At 38.3% G+C, this 21,237-nt stretch overlaps 1 protein-coding gene across 1 annotated transcript in view; it reads right to left on the bottom strand.

Annotated features, from left to right (window-relative positions):
* The window catches only part of LOC306766336 (ephrin type-A receptor 6-like), a gene marked incomplete at both ends in the record, with an annotated part of 174,903 nt that overhangs the window by 19,708 nt on the left and 133,958 nt on the right, over positions 1 to 21,237 (bottom strand). Inside the window, 3 exons of the mRNA XM_079254033.1 lie at positions 7,968 to 8,076; positions 10,899 to 11,061; positions 13,890 to 14,014. Coding sequence (XP_079110159.1) covers positions 7,968 to 8,076; positions 10,899 to 11,061; positions 13,890 to 14,014 — 397 coding nt within the window. The remainder of the gene's footprint in view (positions 1 to 7,967; positions 8,077 to 10,898; positions 11,062 to 13,889; positions 14,015 to 21,237) is intronic.

Genomic DNA, 21,237 nt, shown 5'->3' with positions numbered 1-21,237 from the left:
CTCGAAAGTGGATCCTTTAATAAATGTTCTCATATTTCATCATTTATTAGATAGATTACAGAATCCTGCCACCTCTTCTTATAGTCACGTCAAGTATAGTTAAAAGTGAGATGTCACACTTTCAGTTGGTGGTTATATGAACTTAAGGCCAACACTTTACTGTGTTTCAGAAAGGTTACCTTTTGTGTAGTGGAGTGACAGGTCGGCACGCTCTACAGGTCTCAGTAACGTGTTGTTGGAGAGCAAATCAGACAAGCACCAAATCTGTATTTATAGTCTAACTTATTGTTGGTTTAAGTCATTTTACAACACATGTTGACATTTGAAAAGAAAAATATAAGAAAAGCGCAAATCACCAGGACATGCTTTAAATGAATGGCAGCCAAGTAGAGGAGCAGAGACCAGCGGCTTGACCCAAACCCCCAACAGAGACGGGGCAGAACCAGAAACAGACAGCTCCCACAGTGACACTGGCACTTCAGCAGAGAGGCCGTCTCCACTGTCACTGCTGCAGACAGGCCTGCTGCTCCCCCGGCTCTGCGCCTCCACACCACTGTGATCCAGATGGGAGATGCTTTCTCCCTGCTGGAGATGAAGCTGGTGGAGCTTAAAAGTGGAGGTCAGCACAGTCCAAGAGGATGTGATAGCGCTGACAAGTTTTATGCTAGTTTTACTGTAGTTGAGGTTAAAATGAAAACACATTCATTTATTCATTCATTATCCTAACCGCTTCGTCTGATGAAGGGGAGCTGGAGCCGATCCCAGCCTGGACAGGCCGCCAGTTCATCGCAGGTAAAATTAAAACTGAGCATAAAAAGTTATTTCTATTATCAAGCATTGCTCTGAAGTTTTACTTTCAATATAAATATAGTTAGAAATGACTTACAAACTTTGCCCTTGGCCCAACACACTCACTCGGTAATCAGCTGGCTCTATCTCAGTCCACACAGACGGCACCAGCTCTGCATCTTTTAAGCCTATTTTAGTTCATTTATTTGGTTTTACAAAATTAAACATTTAGAACTATTATAGCAAACAAGTTTGATCAAATCTTTGTTTGTCACCAGATTTTTCTACTACCTGTAGTGCAAATTTATATTTAGAGCTAAAAGTCAATGCGTGAAAAGATATTTCTTAAAATAAATATAAAAGATGTGTACAGCACTCAGGGGTAAAGAAGAGGATTCCTGGTTGCAACAACAGAAGTCTAGTTGTTTATAGCACCTGTAATTTGATTTGTTACTACGGTGAAAGTGGTTTCAGGTGAGTTCATGGTTTCAATATAGATTCAATTTTCATTTAGTACCACATTGATAAAACTGGGCTTTGCATAATTACTGTGGTCCTCTGAAAAATAGCTGAAATAAATCCAATATGAAATGGCAAATGAAAGTGAAAAAGCCAAAAGCGAAAAATCAATGCAGAAATTGATGAAGCATGAGATGAAAATGAAATATTTCTTCTCATTCCTTGAATTTAGAGTTTTTCCTCTATTCACCTGACATAGTTTGGTAATGCTTTAAAGGTAGAAGAACTGTGTGTTCTTCTTTGTACTTATTTTTGTATCTAAAACAGAGAAGATTGTGTTTATGGACTGAAATTTAACATGAATTTAAACTTTTCTGCAATTTGCATTTTGATGTGAGATTGAGTTGGTCTGAGCGAATAACTTCTCTGTTACCATATGCATATTTGGCTTTCATATATTGCTTAATCTTTTGTTTAAGCTCCTTCAAATGAATGAAACAGAAATGTAAACTTTAGGCATTGTTAACTTTTATTTGCATTGTTAATTATTTATTCTGTTGCTGCTTCATCTTGCCTCTGCTTTTACTATTTCTTGTTTTACTTCCTTTTGCTGCTTGCTGCCTTTGCTTTTTGCTGCTTTTGCATTTTTTACTTTGGGCTTTTGTGACATGTGCTTTTGCTGTCTCCAAACTCTGCTTGGTGCTCCGGCAATCCAAAGGGCTGTGGCCATCTTCCAGCCCTGCATTTATAACCTGAAGCTATTCATTTAGTAAATATGATCGGTGAACTTTGCCTTGAGCAAAATAGTTTAACATAAAAAACTTAAAGCTTCAAACATTTGTACAGATTTACCTTCTTCAGGTAATGAGAAGTATTGAGAGGTGTTGACAACAGGACACAACACAGGCCTACAGCTGTGAGGTGTGATACTGGTGGCACTCATTTCCCCAGATCCTGCTCCAACGCCTGCTGTAAGTGTCACCCACGGCATATGCTGTACAAGACTGTTTCATTATGTTGCACATATAGCCATGTTAAGGAGAAAAAATTCAGATGTGCCAGGGTTTTTTCTCATCTTGCACTGATCTATCCAGTGGTAGTGTGGAGCTTTCATCATCTCATACTCTTATAACAAATAAAAATGCTCAACCCAACCCACACTCTCTCACAACAAGCACTAATGCATAACAGATCACTTTAAAACAATCAATAAGAGTCATATTTTATGCAATTTGTAGCTGGCGAATCTTTGCAGAAACATTGTTTTTGTAAATACTCAAATGTGAAAGAATTTTGCAGTCATCAGTTTTGTTTCTGTCAACAGTAAAATGTCTGCTTCCTGCAAATAAGACTACGTTATTAACTAACTTAATTAAAGATACATGCACAAAATATGAGCTCAAAATAGTCTATAATGTAATGTAAGGCAACAGTGCTACCCCACAAACTAAAAAAAAAAAAAAAACAGCCTTCTGTTTGTGATACAGAATGTTTATGGACAAAGGAAGTATTGAACAGAGGGGTGACGCATTGTGTGCCTGCAAAAGTGTGAGATGAAAACACTCAGACTGCATTCGAGGACCAATATCTGTGAAAGCTTGCATGCATGAATGTGTGTATGTGTTCATGGGATCGCATGTGAGCTGCCTTTTCTTTGAGGACTTAACATAATCCGGGTTGCCATATTAGAGCAGGTGTCAGAAGACTAGGGGCTACAGGTTGCCAGATTGGGCTTTGGCTAAGTGAAGTCTGTGGGATCCTGGACACTGATAGACAGAGCCGATAACATGGCGGGCACGACTGGCAGAGAGGACAAGAAGGGGATTTGGAAAGTAACTGTTGACCTCTGCTGATGGGGTCAAGCTGTTCATTAAAGAAATAGTGGCATGTGCCTTTATCAGTCTTTTCCAGTCCTATCCTCTGATCCTCTTTATCCGCCTCTCCTTCTGTCTCACTGGCTTTCATTCTACGTAAAAGACCACACACACAGCAACACACAACAACAACACATCGTGCACAAAGACCTTGGCTTCTTTCACTGTTCTCTGGCCTGTCGAGCACTGTCACATATTTACATGCACATATTCACAAGCTCTACACACCCACACAGCTCAGTGAAACAACCTTGCTTTGAGGTCTAATCAAAGCATCAGTGTAATTCAGACTACGGGTTTGCCCTCACATCTTTCACAGTTACCTCACCACGACCCGCTGCTCTGGTTCTGGTGCTAGCACCGGCATAAAAGGAAGGACGGGTCAAAGAGAAGACAAAGAAAAGAGCAGGCAATGTTGGAAAGATTGAGACAATTCAAAGTTAGCGTGGCACTGTAAATGTAAAATGTCTCACTCTGCAGGTTACACTCTGCAGTCCTAATACCTTCGATCGTACATGAGATCCCACTTCTCACATTCACACGAGCAGATGCAAATTTAGATATACGTTTAGTCAGCCAGGTGTTAATCATTCCTCATGCAGTCAGTCCCCTTAAAACCCCACTTATGCTGTAAAACCGTACATTTAGGAGAGCTGTATGACTGAAAGCACTCATCTATCTCCAGCATTAACGGCGCTATTTGGAGTTTTTTTTAAATCTAAAGAGAGCCAAAGTTCCTCCCACACATGGCAGAGGGATTGCACATATGGCAGAATGTGAGAGAGTCGAATAACACTCCATCTACTTCTTCTGCTTTCAAATGGATTCAGGTTAAAAGGTCCTTCTTGTGTTACAACGCAAAAAGCCTACAGGACTTGGTTTAGCTGCCTCATCTGAGGTGTGAGTGTCAGTTTTTAATAAAGTGCCAACACAGAAGCATCCCAACACACAGTCAGATCGCATCACAAAAAGAAGAAATATGCTTCAAATCCCCACTGTAAAACTGCTGAGTTAAAATTCTTTGACATCTGAATCATTGCTATAATAAAAGTCGGCGCTGTGATGCGGCACAACTTGTCGCTCAAAAATCCTGATCGTATCTGTGGAGTTCACAGCTCACTTGTTGAAATATTTTGGCAGACAGAACACTTTAGAGCTGAAATGAATGTGAGTATTGGTAACACTTCAGTTTTGAGAAAACCAGTCATTTTTCACTTAACAAAACCTTACTTGATCCACTTTTACAGCTTGGATCTTAACAAAACGGAAGAGCTACATTACATACAATCAGCATTTTGACAAAGAATAAAGTGTTGTAAGATAAATGAAATCTTCCAGCTGGGTGTCATTATGATTCTGTGATTGCTATTCCTGTTTAATAAAAGAGTGTTACATATCAACAGGAGGTAGTGTGAAGCAGTAAGTGGTTTATAAGGATTTAAAACATGAGAACAAAACCTCAAATCTCAACATCACTAATTGTTACAAACATGCATAAACATCATAAAACATAAAAAGTTTTGCACATGAAATCCTTCTCTTGAGTGTACAGCAGGGAAAAACTAAACTGTTAGCTGAAACTTTGCAAAGAAAGTACATGCATATAATTTACTAATAGAGTAAATGACATCTCCACAGCAAAAACTCTGTTGTCCATAATGGAGGAAAAAGTAACAAATGGGAAATTTATTTGTTAAACTTCACAAAATCATCTGTGGTTGAAACAAGGACATTTTTTCAAACAAATAAAATTTTCTAGCTTCAGACACGCAGATATGTTGAAAGCAGTGATGAAAAAACAAAATATTTTTTCTTGAAAAAAATAACGTTCTGTATTTTGAGTAGTTGTTAGTGTTCATCAAATAACTTTATAATTGAGGTACGTTTAGAGCATTAGCTTATATAGAGCCAATGATAAAATCCCCTGAATTTAGAGTCCATCACTTGTTAAAACTTGCATATAAATATGTTAATATTTACTATTATTATTCTTAAGAATTGTGTTTCTCACACACAATCGGAGACATGAATTTTCTTTCCAAATTGTGGAAATTATTCTGAATCTCGACACTGCGCACCACTTCAACACCTACGCAGGTGTTTTCTCTCCGCATAATTAGATCTTTTCAGCAGGGTGACTGACATGCATCTGATTTGCCTATTTGTTCAGACAAAATGGAGAAGCATGTCTAACGTGATCCCTGCTGGAATATCGTTGCCCTGACTGAGTGTCCAGAGTAGATTTTTTTTTTTGCATACTATTAACTTGGTTATAATTTCCGAGGCCCAGTGGTGTATGTTTAATAGTTTGGCAGAGCTACCAGGTTCCCAGGATTTTTTTCAGGTGTTATATCAAACAGTTTGTCTATTTATAGTTTCTTTATGGGCTCATTAAGGAACAGAACAGAAGCTCCAAAATAAGTCCCTGAGTTTTATTATTTAATCAGGGATGGACTTATTTATAAGAGCTTTTTTGGATGTCTGACAGGACTGAATGTTTTGGCATTAACTAGACTCTGTCAACACATTGATTTACCCTTAACAAAAGTAGAAAATATTTTTAATGTTAATCATGGCATTTTGTTATATTTCCTTAGTTTTACCACATCTTCCCACAGAATTAACTACTGTAAGCTGCCTAGTTTGAATGCACCACAGATTTGTATCATTGCAGTAATATGAGTACATTAACAGATTAATGGCTTTCGTAAAAGCAAAAACTATGCAATAAAAAGTGAGACAATCCACTGGTTTGTGCTGGCGAATATTTCAGTCTGAGCTTCACTGCAGCTCCATTTATTTTTGTTCAATATGTTCACGGTGAAATCACACATTATTTAATCACCAAATCCTTCAGCTTCACACCTTTAAAATAAAGTGTGTGAAGTGTTGTTGATTTCTGTCTTTCAGAGTTACACACCACTGCACATTTTCATGAGCACAAACACGTTGTGTGTGTGAGTGAGTGTATGCGGCTGTGCATTCGGCTGCATATTTTGAGACTACTGATCTATCTTTCTTTTCTTCTCTCTATATTTATGTGCAGGTTTGGCTACCTCCACCATTATGATGGTATATACTTTTTTTTATCTAGATGCACCAAAAGCAGAGGATTTCATTTAATGGATTATGACAGCAGAATTATGAAGTACTTGGCTTCAGGATTATGCAATTTATTTTGCGCCATTATGCAGATATGTAACATTGGACATTCACTTACAAATATGTGCAAACATCATATCATCCTACAATCCATTTAGATGTCTTTCCCGCTCTTGCTTTCAGTAGTATACTGTGTCCAAAGGCAGTTACTGAAGCAGCATGGTTTTGGCAATGTAATACAGGAAATATTTAATGGGCATATTACTCTAAGCCAGGAATATGATGCTAACAATCACAGTTAATTCACAGTAGTGCTTTCACTGTCATGACAAGTCAGTGGGTCTGCTGCACAGGTGTTACACTATGTAAGCCTGAGGCTGATCATTGCTGATGAAGTTCCCCATATTCAGTCTATTAGGTACATTAATTTCATTACAGACAGTCAGACCTGTTAAGGCAGGAGAAACACTGGATGTGTAACCATGCCTTCTTGTGTGCAGCTGGTTGTCAGTGCCGGTGTTCACATAAGCCGTCTTCATTCAGGAGAGGAAAATTTATGTTTGCACAAATATTTCATAGTAGGTAACTTTCCAACAGATGCTCTCTAGCAGCTTAAAAACAACAAAAAAGTTAGATGTCTGTGTCTGTCTACAGTCGCATAACTGGCAGGAGATGGTGTTTTGGAAATCACTGTACTTTACAGGATGTCCAAAACAGCCAACAAGACTCCTTAATGACAGTTTTTGCATTGATATCAATGCCACACATATTTATAAGTCTAGCATAAGAGACTGGGAAACAGTGTTAAGCTGTAAGGGCACATACAGGCAGAAATGATAGATGAAACAAGTGTAAGAGACAATGACATCAAGAAGACGAGAAGTTTGACAAAGTTCCCGAAGCTGAAAGAAGAAGTTAAGTTGGAATGATGTAAAAAGTGAAGAAAACCGCAGAAGATGCTCAAGCATTATTTTCCCTTTGGTGAAATAAAAGATAAGAACATGGTGAGAAATGTCCATTATGACCCAAAACAAAACGTTTCTCCATGTCAAGCAAAACGGGCCTCTGATTAACAATGGAGACGGAGCCACTCCATCCCAGCCTGAGTGTATCTGTGTTGGTGTTTTCTGTTAGTGAATTATTCTGTTAAATTAAATAAACAGTCAGATCTAATTTTCACTTTTATCACAAATAACTTAGATTAAAGTGAAGCTATTTAACTTTAAAAAGGGTAATACAGTAGTTGCTTTCCCAAATACTTAGTTACTTTTATAATGTTAACTACATTACTAACTCTGTTACTTATTAAAACAAGAAACTAATAACTATAGTACTTTTATTTTTTTTAAATTAACATGTCAAACACTGATAATGAGTCATTGTGATTAAAAAAAGCTTCATGCTGATGTCTGTCAATAGTGTCATACATCAAGGTTAAGGTTACGAAAGTTTGCACAATAAAGAAAAAAGAAATAAAAAACATGAGAAATCAGCAGATTCCTCATGGAAAACAACTTTTGCACTGATATGTGATTAAAAGGCTCACATAAAAGATATCCAAAAGTAGAAATAAAGGATAACAGTGTCTTTCAGGATGAATAACACCAACATCAGTCTGCCTAGTCAGAATCACTCCCACCAAGAAGGAGTAGTTAACACGGACTGGCTGAGGTTTTACTTAATGTGTTGGAATATTAAATCTAAGCGGAGTATTTTCAATCAAGGACAGGGAATTTTTCTTACCTTCCAGTGATGAGGAGGAAGAGGGTGAGGATGACAAGAAGGGTAAAACCGCCAACCGCTGCTGTGACGATGACTAAGACCTGGCCTTGATCAGAAGCAATGTCAGAAGCTGAGGGAGAATCAGAGACAGCAGGAAAGAAATTGGGGTGACGAGGAGGGTTGGGTAAGGAAAATGTGGATACAAAAGAAGATGACACAAAACAGAGGATGAGAAATTAAACATAAAAAAGACGTGTAAAGATGAGGAGAGCAGAGGAAAATAGGATTGGTAGTGGGATAAAGGAGAAAAAAAAAGACCATTTTAGTTGACATAATCTGAAATATTCCTCCCTGTCCATGCACCAGACATGGACCGTAAGTCCTTTTAATGGGCAGATTTTATTAAGAGATGTTTGATCAACTCTTTGTGGTTAAAAAAAAAAGAAGAAAAACCTGTCAGCTTTCGTGGTGAAATGATTCATTTGCCTGCTACTGTTTAATTAATTTTATTCATTCATGAAATTGTGATTTAGTCCGTGATCATTTGGTTAAATTGGGTCCATTTGATATTCATGATTTTCCCTTTTCTGTGTCTTGTCACAAGGCTAACGAATCCCAGATAATTGAAAGATGATTGCTATTACCAAACTTATTTCTATAATATTTCATGGTTAATGAATATGAATTGGAGATCAGGGTGCATGATGGCAAACCGAATGACTGGGGCTCATGTGGCTGCCTGGAGTAGAAAGAGCACGTACAGTGTGTGTACTGGAGTTGTCAGCAATCTGTGTGTGTGTGTGTGTGTGTGTGTTTTGCTTTATACAAATGACAAACTCCTCAGGGAAAAAGGAGTGAGATGGAGACTGGCCAGAAGACACATGACGATTCTCACTTTCTCACGCTCTTCACATCACTTACTAAACAGATGCGTTGGGTTGATGCTTCTGAAATGAGGTGTGTATGTGCGTTTAGAGAAAGAGAGAGGAGGTGGCAGACGAGGAAATAGATGACAGGCGAGAGACAAAGATGAGAAGAAAAAAAGAGAAATGGAAGTGACAGATACACAGGCTCCAAAAACGAGCGTGAGGACAGTGACTGACAAGCAGACAGACAGACTGATAGAGAAGGAGAGCGCGACAGGGGCCAAATCTGCCTTCTCTTTCAGATAAAAGGCCAGGCTGTACAAAGGCTTGGCCAAGCAGCCTCTGATCTGCAGATAAAGCAAAGCTCTGCAGCTTTGGAAGCGAGAGGACCACTGTGAAGCCAAATCACCTCTCAACAATACCTGACCTGACATAAAAGGGCAGCTGGACCTTTGTATTTTATGAGTATGCATTAATACTATTACTCACACAAACACACAAAGAAAACACTGATTGTAAAATACAAAAACAGCAAGGCTGCATTGTTGGATTTTCTCATTGATTGTCCTCATCTTTTTTTTTAAGTTGCTGTTGTAACGAACAGCAAGGCTGAAGAGTTAAGCGACAGTAAATGAATGCCATGGTGATGTAAAATGTTCTGGATGCACTCCGGTGTCGATCAATAGCTGTACGTAATGGGAAAATATCAGCCTTGGCAGGCAAAACAGCAATGTGAAGATAGAAAGTTATGAACCAATACAATGCTGACTAAAAAAAAAAGTTGGGATGCTGTTTAAAATGTAAATGGAAACCCATATTTTTAGTCTGAAACAACATCAGATGTTGAAAATGAAACATTTTACCATTTCATGGAAGACATTTGCTCATTTTCTGTATAGTTTTGCAAGTGTGGGCATTGTGTTTACCCCTGATGATCTGAATTTAGTAAAGCCAAGAGTTTTGACCCAAAAACATATAAATTTCAAGACCCTTGACACGTGATTGAATAAGTGTTTAAATGAAAAAAAACAAAACAAACAAAAAAAAAACACCAACAACTAAAACAAAGCAAAAGAACAAACTTTTTCATAGCAGAAAATGAACTCTGGCCCAGCATGATCCATTTTATGCTTAAAGTCCATGTTCCTAATTGAACACTGGCATAATTAGTCACTTACATGCACAAAAGTGTTTCTGCGTTGCACAAATGCAAACTAAACTAAAAAATAGTTTGAATGGCAGTGGAAAACACTTGCAGGAAGCCAGAAAGACAATAGCAGGGCCTGCAGGTTAATGGATATAATGTGGTGAGTTACATGCTGCATGTTTGTTTCTGACATCCGCATCAACGTTAGCATTATATTCAAAAAGCTGGACTAAAACATGAAGGTCGACTTGCAGTGTGTTAGTGTTAACAGCTGCCAGTGATTATCTCTTCACTGGCTATATTACCCAGCAGCTTATCAAAAAGTTGTAGCGCCTCTGAAAGCTTCTGTCGAGTCTCACCATCACAATCCAGGTTTATAATTTGCTGATGTGCTCTTGATGCATTGTGCCCTGGGTGTTGCTCCGGGCCATGTGAACTTTATGTGACCTTAAACTGCTGTTTACAGCCAGTATCTGCAGTATCTGACTTACTGACTTAAAGAAAAGGAGAAAACAGCGCAAAGGCTTAAGTTTGGGGACAAAAACAAACTATTTGGTGAACACACAAGAAAAAACTTCTTAATTTGTTACGATGCAGTCAATCAGTCTGGTAATGGATTTTGAGGGCATTAGTTTTTCATATGAAGTGAAATGATTACTGATTGTGAATCCAAAAGGATCATTAAAATAATTTTACAATTTTAAAATTATTGTTAATTTTCTTAAATTTCAGGTTTTTATCTACCACTCAAGACAGATCAAATGCTTATTCACATATTAATCCTGGGTTTTACAACCTACTAATACTCTAATTCTTTAGAGGAATAACATGCAGTCTGGAGAAAACAGCCTCATATATAAATCCTTGATTGAATACACACATGTACACACACACACACACAGATGGAAAGATGTCATATCAAAGGTTCAAGGTACTTACAGTCTCCTGTCGTTTGGTATTCATATTTTGGGGAGTAGGAGCTGTATCCACCTGGTGTTCGAGTGCGAACACTAAAGACGTACCAGGTTGCAGGTTTTAAACCTGAGACAATCACACTGGGGGCCTTTGTGCGTGTTGATGAGTAGCTCAGCTGCTCATGTTCCTGTGGGACAAAGTGGGTGTGGGAGTAATGATCAAAATAACTTCAGCTAAAATGGGGTTTGAACAAGTTTTAACAGGCATTTAAGGGATATATTGTCTAAAAAGATCTGTTCATTCTAACCAATAACAAACATCCTGTTTCATTTATCTTCATCTAACTTGAAGTGAACAGTTTTCCTCATTTACTGTCACATTCACTATAGCAGCTGTTGATTGTACATGCTGTGACAAGAACTGCCTCCCAGCCACATTCTAGTAAAAGGGAGAGCCTGTAAAGCTTTCTGATCACTTTAGGGAACACAAATGACAGGCACCAGATAATTTTATAACCTATTTTTAATGCAGACACTCTACCAGATGTTCTGCATGAAATGTGTTACTGTGAATGAATAAATAAGCAAGTAAAGATGTCTTGATTTCCAGAAAAGACATAAAGTTAAAATGAAATGTCCCATTAATCTTTCAAGATAGATCCTTTTTGTTAAATTTCCATCTTTCATGTTTTCAAAACACAAAGGGAGAAAGGCTTCGGGCAAATGTGTTGGCTCTCTCTATGGTTTCTGCTTGGAAAAAGCCCACCTCTTAGCAATTATAACAGCTTGTAAATGGTTTTCATGGCCGGCTCTGAGACACTGACTTCCTGTTTGAGGTTTTTTGTTCATGCTTCTGACAAAAAGCTTTGAGATCTGATGCTTGCACCAAACTGTATTAACATATTTTGGTGATTAAGTGTGAGGATTGTGGGGACCACAGTAAAACCTTCAGCTTGTACTTATAGAGGTTATGGGCACAGTTTTGTTGTAGAAGCTACTCTCTCCTCGTATCCTGATTTTTTATAAATTGTGACATGATTGATTCAAGAATTTGACATTTAATCAAATGCATTTACGTTAATTGCAGTGAATTATTCTCCATGACTCCTACTGCTACATAAGCTCAAAGCATGATGTATTCCCTCATGTTTCTTTAGAGTGTATTTCCATCTTTAATCTCTTTTTTTTTAAATCTCTGAAGACACTAGCTTTACTCACTGTGATCAGAAAGCTTTATTTTACTTCATCAGTCCACATGGCCTGTGTCCAAAAAGTGGCTGAAACTTGTAGCATGAAAGCAGCTAAAGTTATTTGCTGTACATTCTTCATAACAAACATGTTTATGAAGGTATTGGTGAACAGTATAACAGTGTGACACCATTCCATAGCTAGATTAAACCTCCCTAAGGTCTTTTTCAGATAAACGGTTCTTTCCATTTGCCTGTCCAGCAATCAAACTAAATTTTATAAGAAGGTTTTACTGTGCATTCAAATCTCAACTTAATTTCCACAGTTCGTCTTTACTGCTGTTTCCTAATTCCATGATTATCCCAGGACACAGCTGAGAAGACACTGTCTGTGCTAAAAGATGCTGCTACTTTGATTTGACTAAGTATGTAAACCTTCTCTTCTTACAGGATCTACATACTAATATACCCATGATATACATGTTTTCTTTTACTGGAGACACAAATGAGTTTGTATCACAAGTAGCTTTCGCTGCAGCTTCTTTGAAGACCCAAGTATCTCTACTTGTAGACCCAAGTAACTCTACTTGTAGACCCAAGTATCTCTACTTGTAGACCCAAGTAACTCTACTTGTAGACCCAAGTATCTGTAATTGTAGACCCAAAAATCTCTACTTGTAGACCCGAGTATCTTTAGTTGTAGACTCGAGTAACTCTACTTGTAGACCCAAGTAACTCTACTTGTAGACCCAAGTAACTCTACTTGTAGACCCAAGTATCTTTACTTGTAGACCCGAGTATCTTTACTTGTAGACCCGAGTAACTCTACTTGTAGACCCGAGTATCTTTACTTGTAGACCCAAGTAACTCTACTTGTAGGCTCAAGTAACTCTACTTGTAGACCCAACTATCTCTACTTGTAGACCCAGGTAACTCTAGTTGTAGCGTATTTGACACCTAAGAAGCTGCATTCAAGGAGACCATCTGGGATACACACATGTTCTCCTTGTCCAGTCAAAGAGGTGTGATCCAATGGATGGATTTTGGAAAATGGTGGCTTAAAATATCTGTAAAATATTTAGAGTTGATGAATTTTGTTTGGGCTGCACGGTGGCGCAGTGGTTAGCACTGTGGCCTCACAGCAAGAAGGTCACTGGTTCAATCCTTGGCTGGTTTGGTCAGTGGCCTTTCTGTGTGGAGTTTGCATGTTCTCCCCGTGTGCGTGGGTTCTCTCCAGGTACTCCGGCTTCCTCCCACCATCCAAAGATGTGCATGTTAGGTTAATTGGTCACTCTAAATTGCCCCTAGGAGTGAGTGTGAGTGTGGTTGTTTGTCTCTCTGTGTGTGGCCCTGCAATGGACTGGCAAGCTGTCCAGGGTGTACCCTGCCTGTCGCCCAAAGCCGGCTGGGATAGGCTCCAGCTTCCCCGCGACCCTGAATTGGAATAAGCGGTTCGGAAAATGAATGAATTTTGTTTGCTTGTCACACTTATCTTAAATGTTTTTTAAAAATTTTATTTTAGATACCATAAGACAACATTAGAAGGAAATGAGAGTTATGAAATTTGATAAGCTAAACAAAAAGGATGCCAGGGTGAATGGGGTGGGGTGGGGGGTAATCAGTCAATATAATTGTGAGCCAGGCAGCAAACTTTGCTCTATTCTTCTTCTTCTACTCATTATTAATATTATGAGTGCAGTTTTTCTTTTTTTTTTTTTTTTTAGATTTGCATAACTAGTAACTTGACAAAAGTGCTACCTAATTATGTTGTCAGCTAAATAAGAATCCTTTTTGTGCACCTTTGAAACATAGATGAAGTGGTACTGTACCTTCTCATAGTATTTTATCTCATAGTCGAGGACAGGAAGTGTCGCTTCCTCGGGTTGCTGCCAGGAAAGAGCGATGCTGTTTGGAGAAGCCCAGTCCTTCTTTAAAGCTCCCACCAGAGAAGGACCTAGTTAATATATACAACAAACAAAGAGGAAAGATTTTCAAAACGTTGACTATTGAAACTGCAGATAAACATTTCTAAAGCTACATGTTGGGCCTTGATGTCTCTGCATGCAGAATGTACAAAGGGTGTGAGAGTGTGACCAGCACAGATTGGCTGCACAAGCAAATTTAATTAACACCCTAATGAATTCACCTCCCGACTTCAGTAACTTTGTGGTCTAACAGACTGTAAAAAAAGAACTAATAAAGCATTAATTCTCTTTGGCAATTGTGGTTACTCACTCTCATTTGTGTTGTTTTTGTTGTCGGCCATTAGTGGTCAATAAACAGCAAATTACCTTGGAAAGGACTTGGACGACGTGGGATTTGTCGGCATGTATTTGGAAAAAATAAGCCCAGTTGTTAACGTATTCCGATACAATACAACTAACCACCTTCAATATTACAGCTAAACAGCAGCCAGCTGACATTATACACTGAGGTTACTGCTTAACTAGCTTGTGCTCCGAGAACAGCCTCACAGAGCCACTGTTGTTGCTGTGGACTCTCAGTCCTGCTGTCCAGAACCAAATGACCCCAGTGAGCAGTCAGCGCGATAAGAATGTGCTCTGAATACAGAGTGGGGAGCATGTCAACAGCACATCTGTGATACAGAGAGAGCATAGTGTACAGGAACTCCATTGGTTGACAGTGCTGGAACCGGTCTAGCTTGTTAGTGATAATTATTACCCAGCCGGGCTCACGCTCAATCACTCTCTTTCAAAAAAGGTTTTTCAAATCTGTGTGAAAAGCATCAGCATAACCATATACCCCTCCCACGAGATCTACTTTTAAGTGAAAATAAGTTGAAAAGCTATATCTTCTTTACTCAGTCTGCACTACATTAGCTTTGCTCTATGAATTTCTGCTGGCTAAATAATTGGATTGAGCTCCCATGAGAGGTCAGTGGATGGAAGTGCCCTGAGAGTCATTACTGTACATTATTTCATCTAATATTACAGAACTGACTCATTATACAGATACAAAATACCAGCTTACTTTTCTCATGTGTATTTCGAGTGAAAAGATGACGCTCACTCTTTTTTTCCTGCTCATTTCACAGTACAGTGGAGTGCCTGGGGAAGCTGTTTGCAGACATCGCTCTGACTGAACCTGAGTAAGAAAGGCTGGGAGATTTAAGTTTGGGGAAACACTGAGGGATCCAGGTTGGACATTTAGGAGGTCTGGGGTTTTATTAAGGCAGAGAGTGATGGTGTTAGATAAGATGACAGTTATGGCCTGTGGGAGTTTGAGCTTGTTAGTCAGGTGCTGAGAAACCAGCGTTACTTGTGTCTTAGAAGAAGCTTAAGGCAAACAACTCTCTTTCTGTTTCCTTTATTCTCTCCGCACATCTTTTAAAGGTCCCTCTAAATTCAGCCTCAGAAGGAACTAAATCAGACCTGCAATAAGCAGAAGCCAAAGAAGGAGATGGGAGATTGTGATGTTGAGCACGAACACTAAAGACATGCTTGCATAGATTTCATACACCAGAAAGGTGAACTGCAAAGCAAGGTCAACACAGCCAGGCTTTCTTTGTCTTAGTTGGCTGGACAAAACTCTACTCAGAGTCTTTGGCTACAAGGCTCGTTTATCAACCGAGTCTTGCTTGAGTCTGCACACATAAAATCTGCATCGTATGCACCATCTGAAGCATCGACCGTACACTAGAAACAGTTTTTATAATCACATTGTATTGTGGTTAAAGCTATAGGTGGTAATCTTGCTCAGATACATTTCTTTTACTCTGGGTGAAGTGGTTCCTCGTCTTGATATGTAGTCCGAACATTTTGTAATAATAAACAAAAAGAAATATAGTTAGACCCCTCAGTTTACTGTAAATCTGTAAAAACTCTGACCAGTCCAAACGTTCGCACCGAATATGTTCATTTCTTATATTTCGTAAGCTTCTTCTCCCGGCTCCCCTCCTCCCCCTCCCACAGCGCATACCTGATAGCCACACCCTGCATATAAATAGCATGTTAAGATGAAAATACAAAGTAGTGATGAAGAAATTTGGAAGGCAAACATGGCTGAGAAAATACATGAAGGAAGACTCTGCCAGCCAGACCATGAAATCATAGAACCTCACTGAGTTCCTCACATCGCTTGTCTTAGATCAGGCTAGTTCCTAGCTAATTCATATTTAAGAACTGATCTTAAGCATAAAAAAGCTGACCACTTATAACTTTTGTTATTTTTTATAAAAGGTATTCAAGTTTCAAACTCATTAAAATTTTCAAATATTATTATAACTTGTTTTCTGCAGCTGACATTTTAAATATCCAATTTAAATATTCAATGAGGCCCCGATAAAGAGTTAAAAATTTGAAGATTTAAGGTTCAACATAGCTAACTTTGTAGAACATCCTTCATGTAGGGTCCTAGTTCTGTTTAGGAAAAAACAAATACAACTTGTTTTCTCCATCAAAGCAACATTAGTTCTCAACCTTTAAACTCTGTGTTTCTGTGTTTCATTTTGAAAGCACATTGACGTTCATTGTGCAGATTCCTGGAGACATGTTTACCCTACAGCAGAGGTCACCAACTGGGAGCCATTATCCTGAAGGTTTAAGATGTTTCTCTGCTGCAACACACCTGATTTAAATGAAAATGCTCTTCTAATAGCTTGTTGTCAAGTTCTGCAAAAGCCTCTTAAAGACCCATTCATTTATGTCAACTGTTTTTCAGCAAAGAAACATCTAAAATCTGCAAGTCCAGAGTTGGTGATCTTTGCTCTTCAGCATCCCCATGCTGAGAAACCCCAACTTTTTTCTACTGGTGTAAAAAGATAAGGACAGTTACTGAAACTGAACCATTGCACAACACATGGAGATTCTATTAAAAGTATTCTAAAACATGAGTGTCAAACTCCGCTCCTGGAGGGTTTGCATCCAGTAGGTTTGTGTTGTTTCTCTGCAGCAACACACCGGATTCAAATCAAATGGATCCAATAGCTTCACGTCAACCTATTCATTGATTTCAGTAAGGTGTATTGGAGTACGGAGACAATCAAAACCTGCAGGATATGATCCCTTTATGAACCCGAGTTTCACTCCTGTGTTTCTAAAAGTTGGAATTTTTTAAGTTTTAAAATAACCGAACAACTAACATAATTCTAACAAACTGCAAACCTGGTGATCAATGAAATACATATGGAGCACATCAAGTGTACTGTGTAGCTTCCATTATACCGTAACAGTCATTTTTACATTAAATGCTTTTTAATGCATGGCTTCTTCCTAATAACTGCCACCTTAATAGGCATTTAAAATTAGGTAGGCGAGCCTGAAATGCTATATGAAACCTCAACAATATAATGTCATGCGTGACTTGAAACAGCTTAGAATATTAGCACAGTCATTAAGCTCAAAGGGCAGGGTATGTGCGTATGTGATTACATATCATGCATAAGTACATTTACACTTTAAAAGAAAATGACAAAACAAGATATGCTGCAACCAAGGTGGAAATTAAACCCAACCTTTTCAGGAAACAAAACAAACAAAAGTTGCAGTCATCTTATTTTGTTTTATTATTATATAGGGAATATTCTATGACCATTTTACTCCCCCTATCCATCTATTCATAATTGCACAGAGAATTCATCTCAGGAAGATTTTATCTTATGAAACTCTGCCTAATGAAGCACTCTGTTAGAGCTGTGATGGCGCAGGGTTTTTCCTCTGCTGCTTATGCCAGCTGGACACAATGGCTGTGGCAGAAAGATGCAGTTTGTGGCCAGAGTCACGTTGTGGAGCAATCAAACTAAGTCACAGCAAGATTGTTGGAATCTACTGTTAGCATATTGGCCCCTGATAGGAAACAATAAACAGTGCCAAAAAGTTAATCTCCCTCTGACTCAAAGATTCAAATCTGCCTTCCAGAGAAAGCAACACACAATTTGTGGAAATAAACAAGAGAACACAGATATACAGTGAGAGTGTCTGCAAGAGTTGAGAGCTGCCATGTGTAAAAATGTTAGTTCGACACCATTGTCCATCCAGAAGAAAATAATTGCCAGGAGCAACGTGGCAAGTCTGCCGGCATGTTTAAAACAGAACTCGACATGACAAGATGGGTTTTCCATCCCACAGCAATCACACAAAAGCAAGTTATTTTCTTGTTTGGCTTTTTCATCTACTGGAGTAATTGAGAAATTCCAAAAGGAGGATTTGTGTTAATCAAATGTCTTGCAGCTGACAACGCTATCAGATATATACAATTGTGTTATTGAAGCTGATGGTGAACGCGTCCTGCTGATGTGGGTTGTTTTGTATAATTTGTAGATGCATCACGCTCACCTCTGTGTAAAAGGTGGGGGTGTGTTGTTTATTTCCAAAGACCTCCTGCCTTTGAAAACAGAACACTTTCTCCCGGCACAGACAAGATACTTTAAGGACACACGACACACATCAATTGTCTTTAATGATTCTCTATGAGGGTTATTAAACCTGCTGCATGAAATCTGCCAGAGGAACTCCCTATCTGTGTCTGGAACGAAGGCGAACTGGAAAGCCATTAGAAACACCAGTCAATTATGATGCCCCATGGATGGATTTCTCAGTCGAGCGTGGTTAAGCTCAACATAAACTAATGGGGAGTCTTTAAATGAGCTTGACCTGCATATGATTTTAATTAGCTTTCCTGCCCTAAAGGCTTCCATTAACTGTTTAAAAAAAAAAATCAATAGTGCCAGTATTGATGCTGTGTGAGAGCTTAAACGATGTCCTAACACTCCACTGATTTAATGCTGATAAAGAGATGGAGTGCAAGAGAAACACACCGGCACAAAATAGGAGCTTGTGTTTACAACCATCATATAGATGCGTCTCCTTTCAAGGTGTCTGCTTGTGTTTGTCTCATTCCAGGATCAATCTGCCCTTTCAATGTGTATTTTCAAAGGAAAATAGAGGCATGGGATTGGTGGGATCAAACACACGAATGCGCACAACGCCTCACATACAAATATTCAATCTGCCGGAGTTCGATTCAGTTTGACTTGAATTCCTTCAATTCAATACCACTTGACTCATTTCCCAGCACAGCCTTACAATGTCAAATACGCAAGGTGCTTCAGAAGCACTTCATAGCTGTCTCCAATGTTACCAAGGGGACTCCATGTAATCAGAATGTCATGTTTATTGAATGTGTAACGCCAGTGTGAGTGTGTACATATTAGTGTGGTTATGTGTGTGTAACTCTAACAAACCATGAGGCAAAACTGAAGTGACGTGGGTTTTGCTTTGGGGACTATCATAATTACACTTCATTAACGCTGGAGGTCAGTCCCAATGCACTGTGGATCATGTGCTCTGTGTTATGAACTCCACGCACACACACTAAGACACCACAGAGACAACAGGAAAATAAACTGCAGGGCTTGAGTCTAATTACAAAGAGAGGGACTGTGAAATCCAACTGAAGTAAGTGACAGTTTGGGCGAGTGCAATGACTTATACTGCTGCCCAATTAGCAGTGAACACTTACACATCTGAGAGTCTAATATCCCTGCAAGATGTGGCTCTTTATTGCATTTCTGGCCATATTTGTTGATTAAATTGTTCACCTTTTGTAGTTTTCTCACTAGACTGCTTCATATGTCTGTGTATGAATGTAGATGCTGCAGTTAATTAGCTTAGCTTTGCAGAGTTGGCAGTTAGCTTTACTCTCTTTAATATGTTGTGTAATCATTGTTTAATCCATACCGCAAACTGAAATATACATGTCTAGCTGTATAAGGACTCACACTGATAAGTTTCCATGTTCTGTGAGGACGTAAACATTGGATAAATCAGTACTTTTTCCATCTATTTGAAAATGGTTCATTGGCCATACACTTCAGTTTTTGTTTTCATGTTATGTGATATAGCCCTCACCTCCATATAACCTTATGCTAATGCATATCCTTACATATGAACCACAGAGGCATCCCCTAAGTTGTTATTCTTTTAAATAAGTCATATATCATAACATCCACATCATCATCATCATCATTTTCCCCTCATATTAACAAGGAAATCATCATTGGGGAATAACACTTTGCTCAAATACTTTAGCTATTTTCTGATTGAATTTATGTAGCAGCATAACCTTTAGAGTTAGAAATTAAATCTACTCAAAAAAGATCATGGGTAGAGCGCCATCCCACTAATAAATGCCAATTCAGACTGTTCATATGCTCACTTTCAAATGTAGGTTGTATTCTTAAAGGTGTAGAGTGTAACATAATAGTCAATGACAAAACAACAACAACAACAAAAAGTTTTTTTCAGTATCTAATAGGGGAATCGAATAGAAAAAAATCAAATATTGGGAATTTTTGCTTTTACAATTTTAAAATGTATTACTTTTGGTAAAAAAAAAAAAAAATCTATTTTTTTTAAATTAAACTAAAAAAAATCCATGATAAATTTTTTTTGTAATTTTTTAATCGTTTTTTTTATTGATCTTTTTACTTGTCTTCTTGGGCATTATAGCAGCAGCAGAATGATGATCTGGCTACTGTGTTGTTTTTTCCTAATTGAAATCAAGAAAAATGATGAGCAAAAAAGTTTTGTACATTTTATTTGTTTTTAGTTTCCAAAAATCAGCAATGTCGGAGAATCACAATTTAAATCATATCGACACCCAAAAAAAAAATCAGAATCGAATTTGGACAAAAGCATATTGTCACAGGCCTAGTATCTAACCACTCCACCACAGTAAATATTATGGTTTTATTCTCTTAGACCAAATTCTTTATATCTACTCGCTGTAGGTCCACAAACAAGGAAGCTACCATAGTTCTGTGGCTAATTTTGCTATGGTGTCTCAGAAAGGACAGTCAGCTCCGTGTGTGAAGTGAGAACTCTGTGATCTTTGAAACTGCCAACTTTGTTAGATAGTTACCAAAGCATAATTTGGGATAAGTGACAGTTCATCACTGCGCCTGAGGCCACTGGATCCATCTCACAGATAAAAATGTTTGTCTAAAGGAATTTTGGCCACTGATGGCCACCGTCGGTTCACAGCTGTTTGTCAGTAATTCAGTAGTTCTTACACACTGTAACACTGAAATATAATTGTAGGTATTTATTCCTTGAATGGATAAATAAGCTATGGGGTCATTTTTGAGATAAAGAATATCACAGCTGTTTGCTTTTGTTGTGAAAAATAGATAGCTAATGATCTTCCCGTCTCTCTGGG

This window comes from Telmatherina bonti, assembly GCF_933228915.1.
Source record: "Telmatherina bonti genome assembly, chromosome: 15".
Lineage (NCBI taxonomy): Eukaryota > Metazoa > Chordata > Actinopteri > Atheriniformes > Telmatherinidae > Telmatherina > Telmatherina bonti.
Note: the sequence above shows the minus strand (reverse complement) of the source record. Positions and strands in the feature narration are given on the sequence as shown.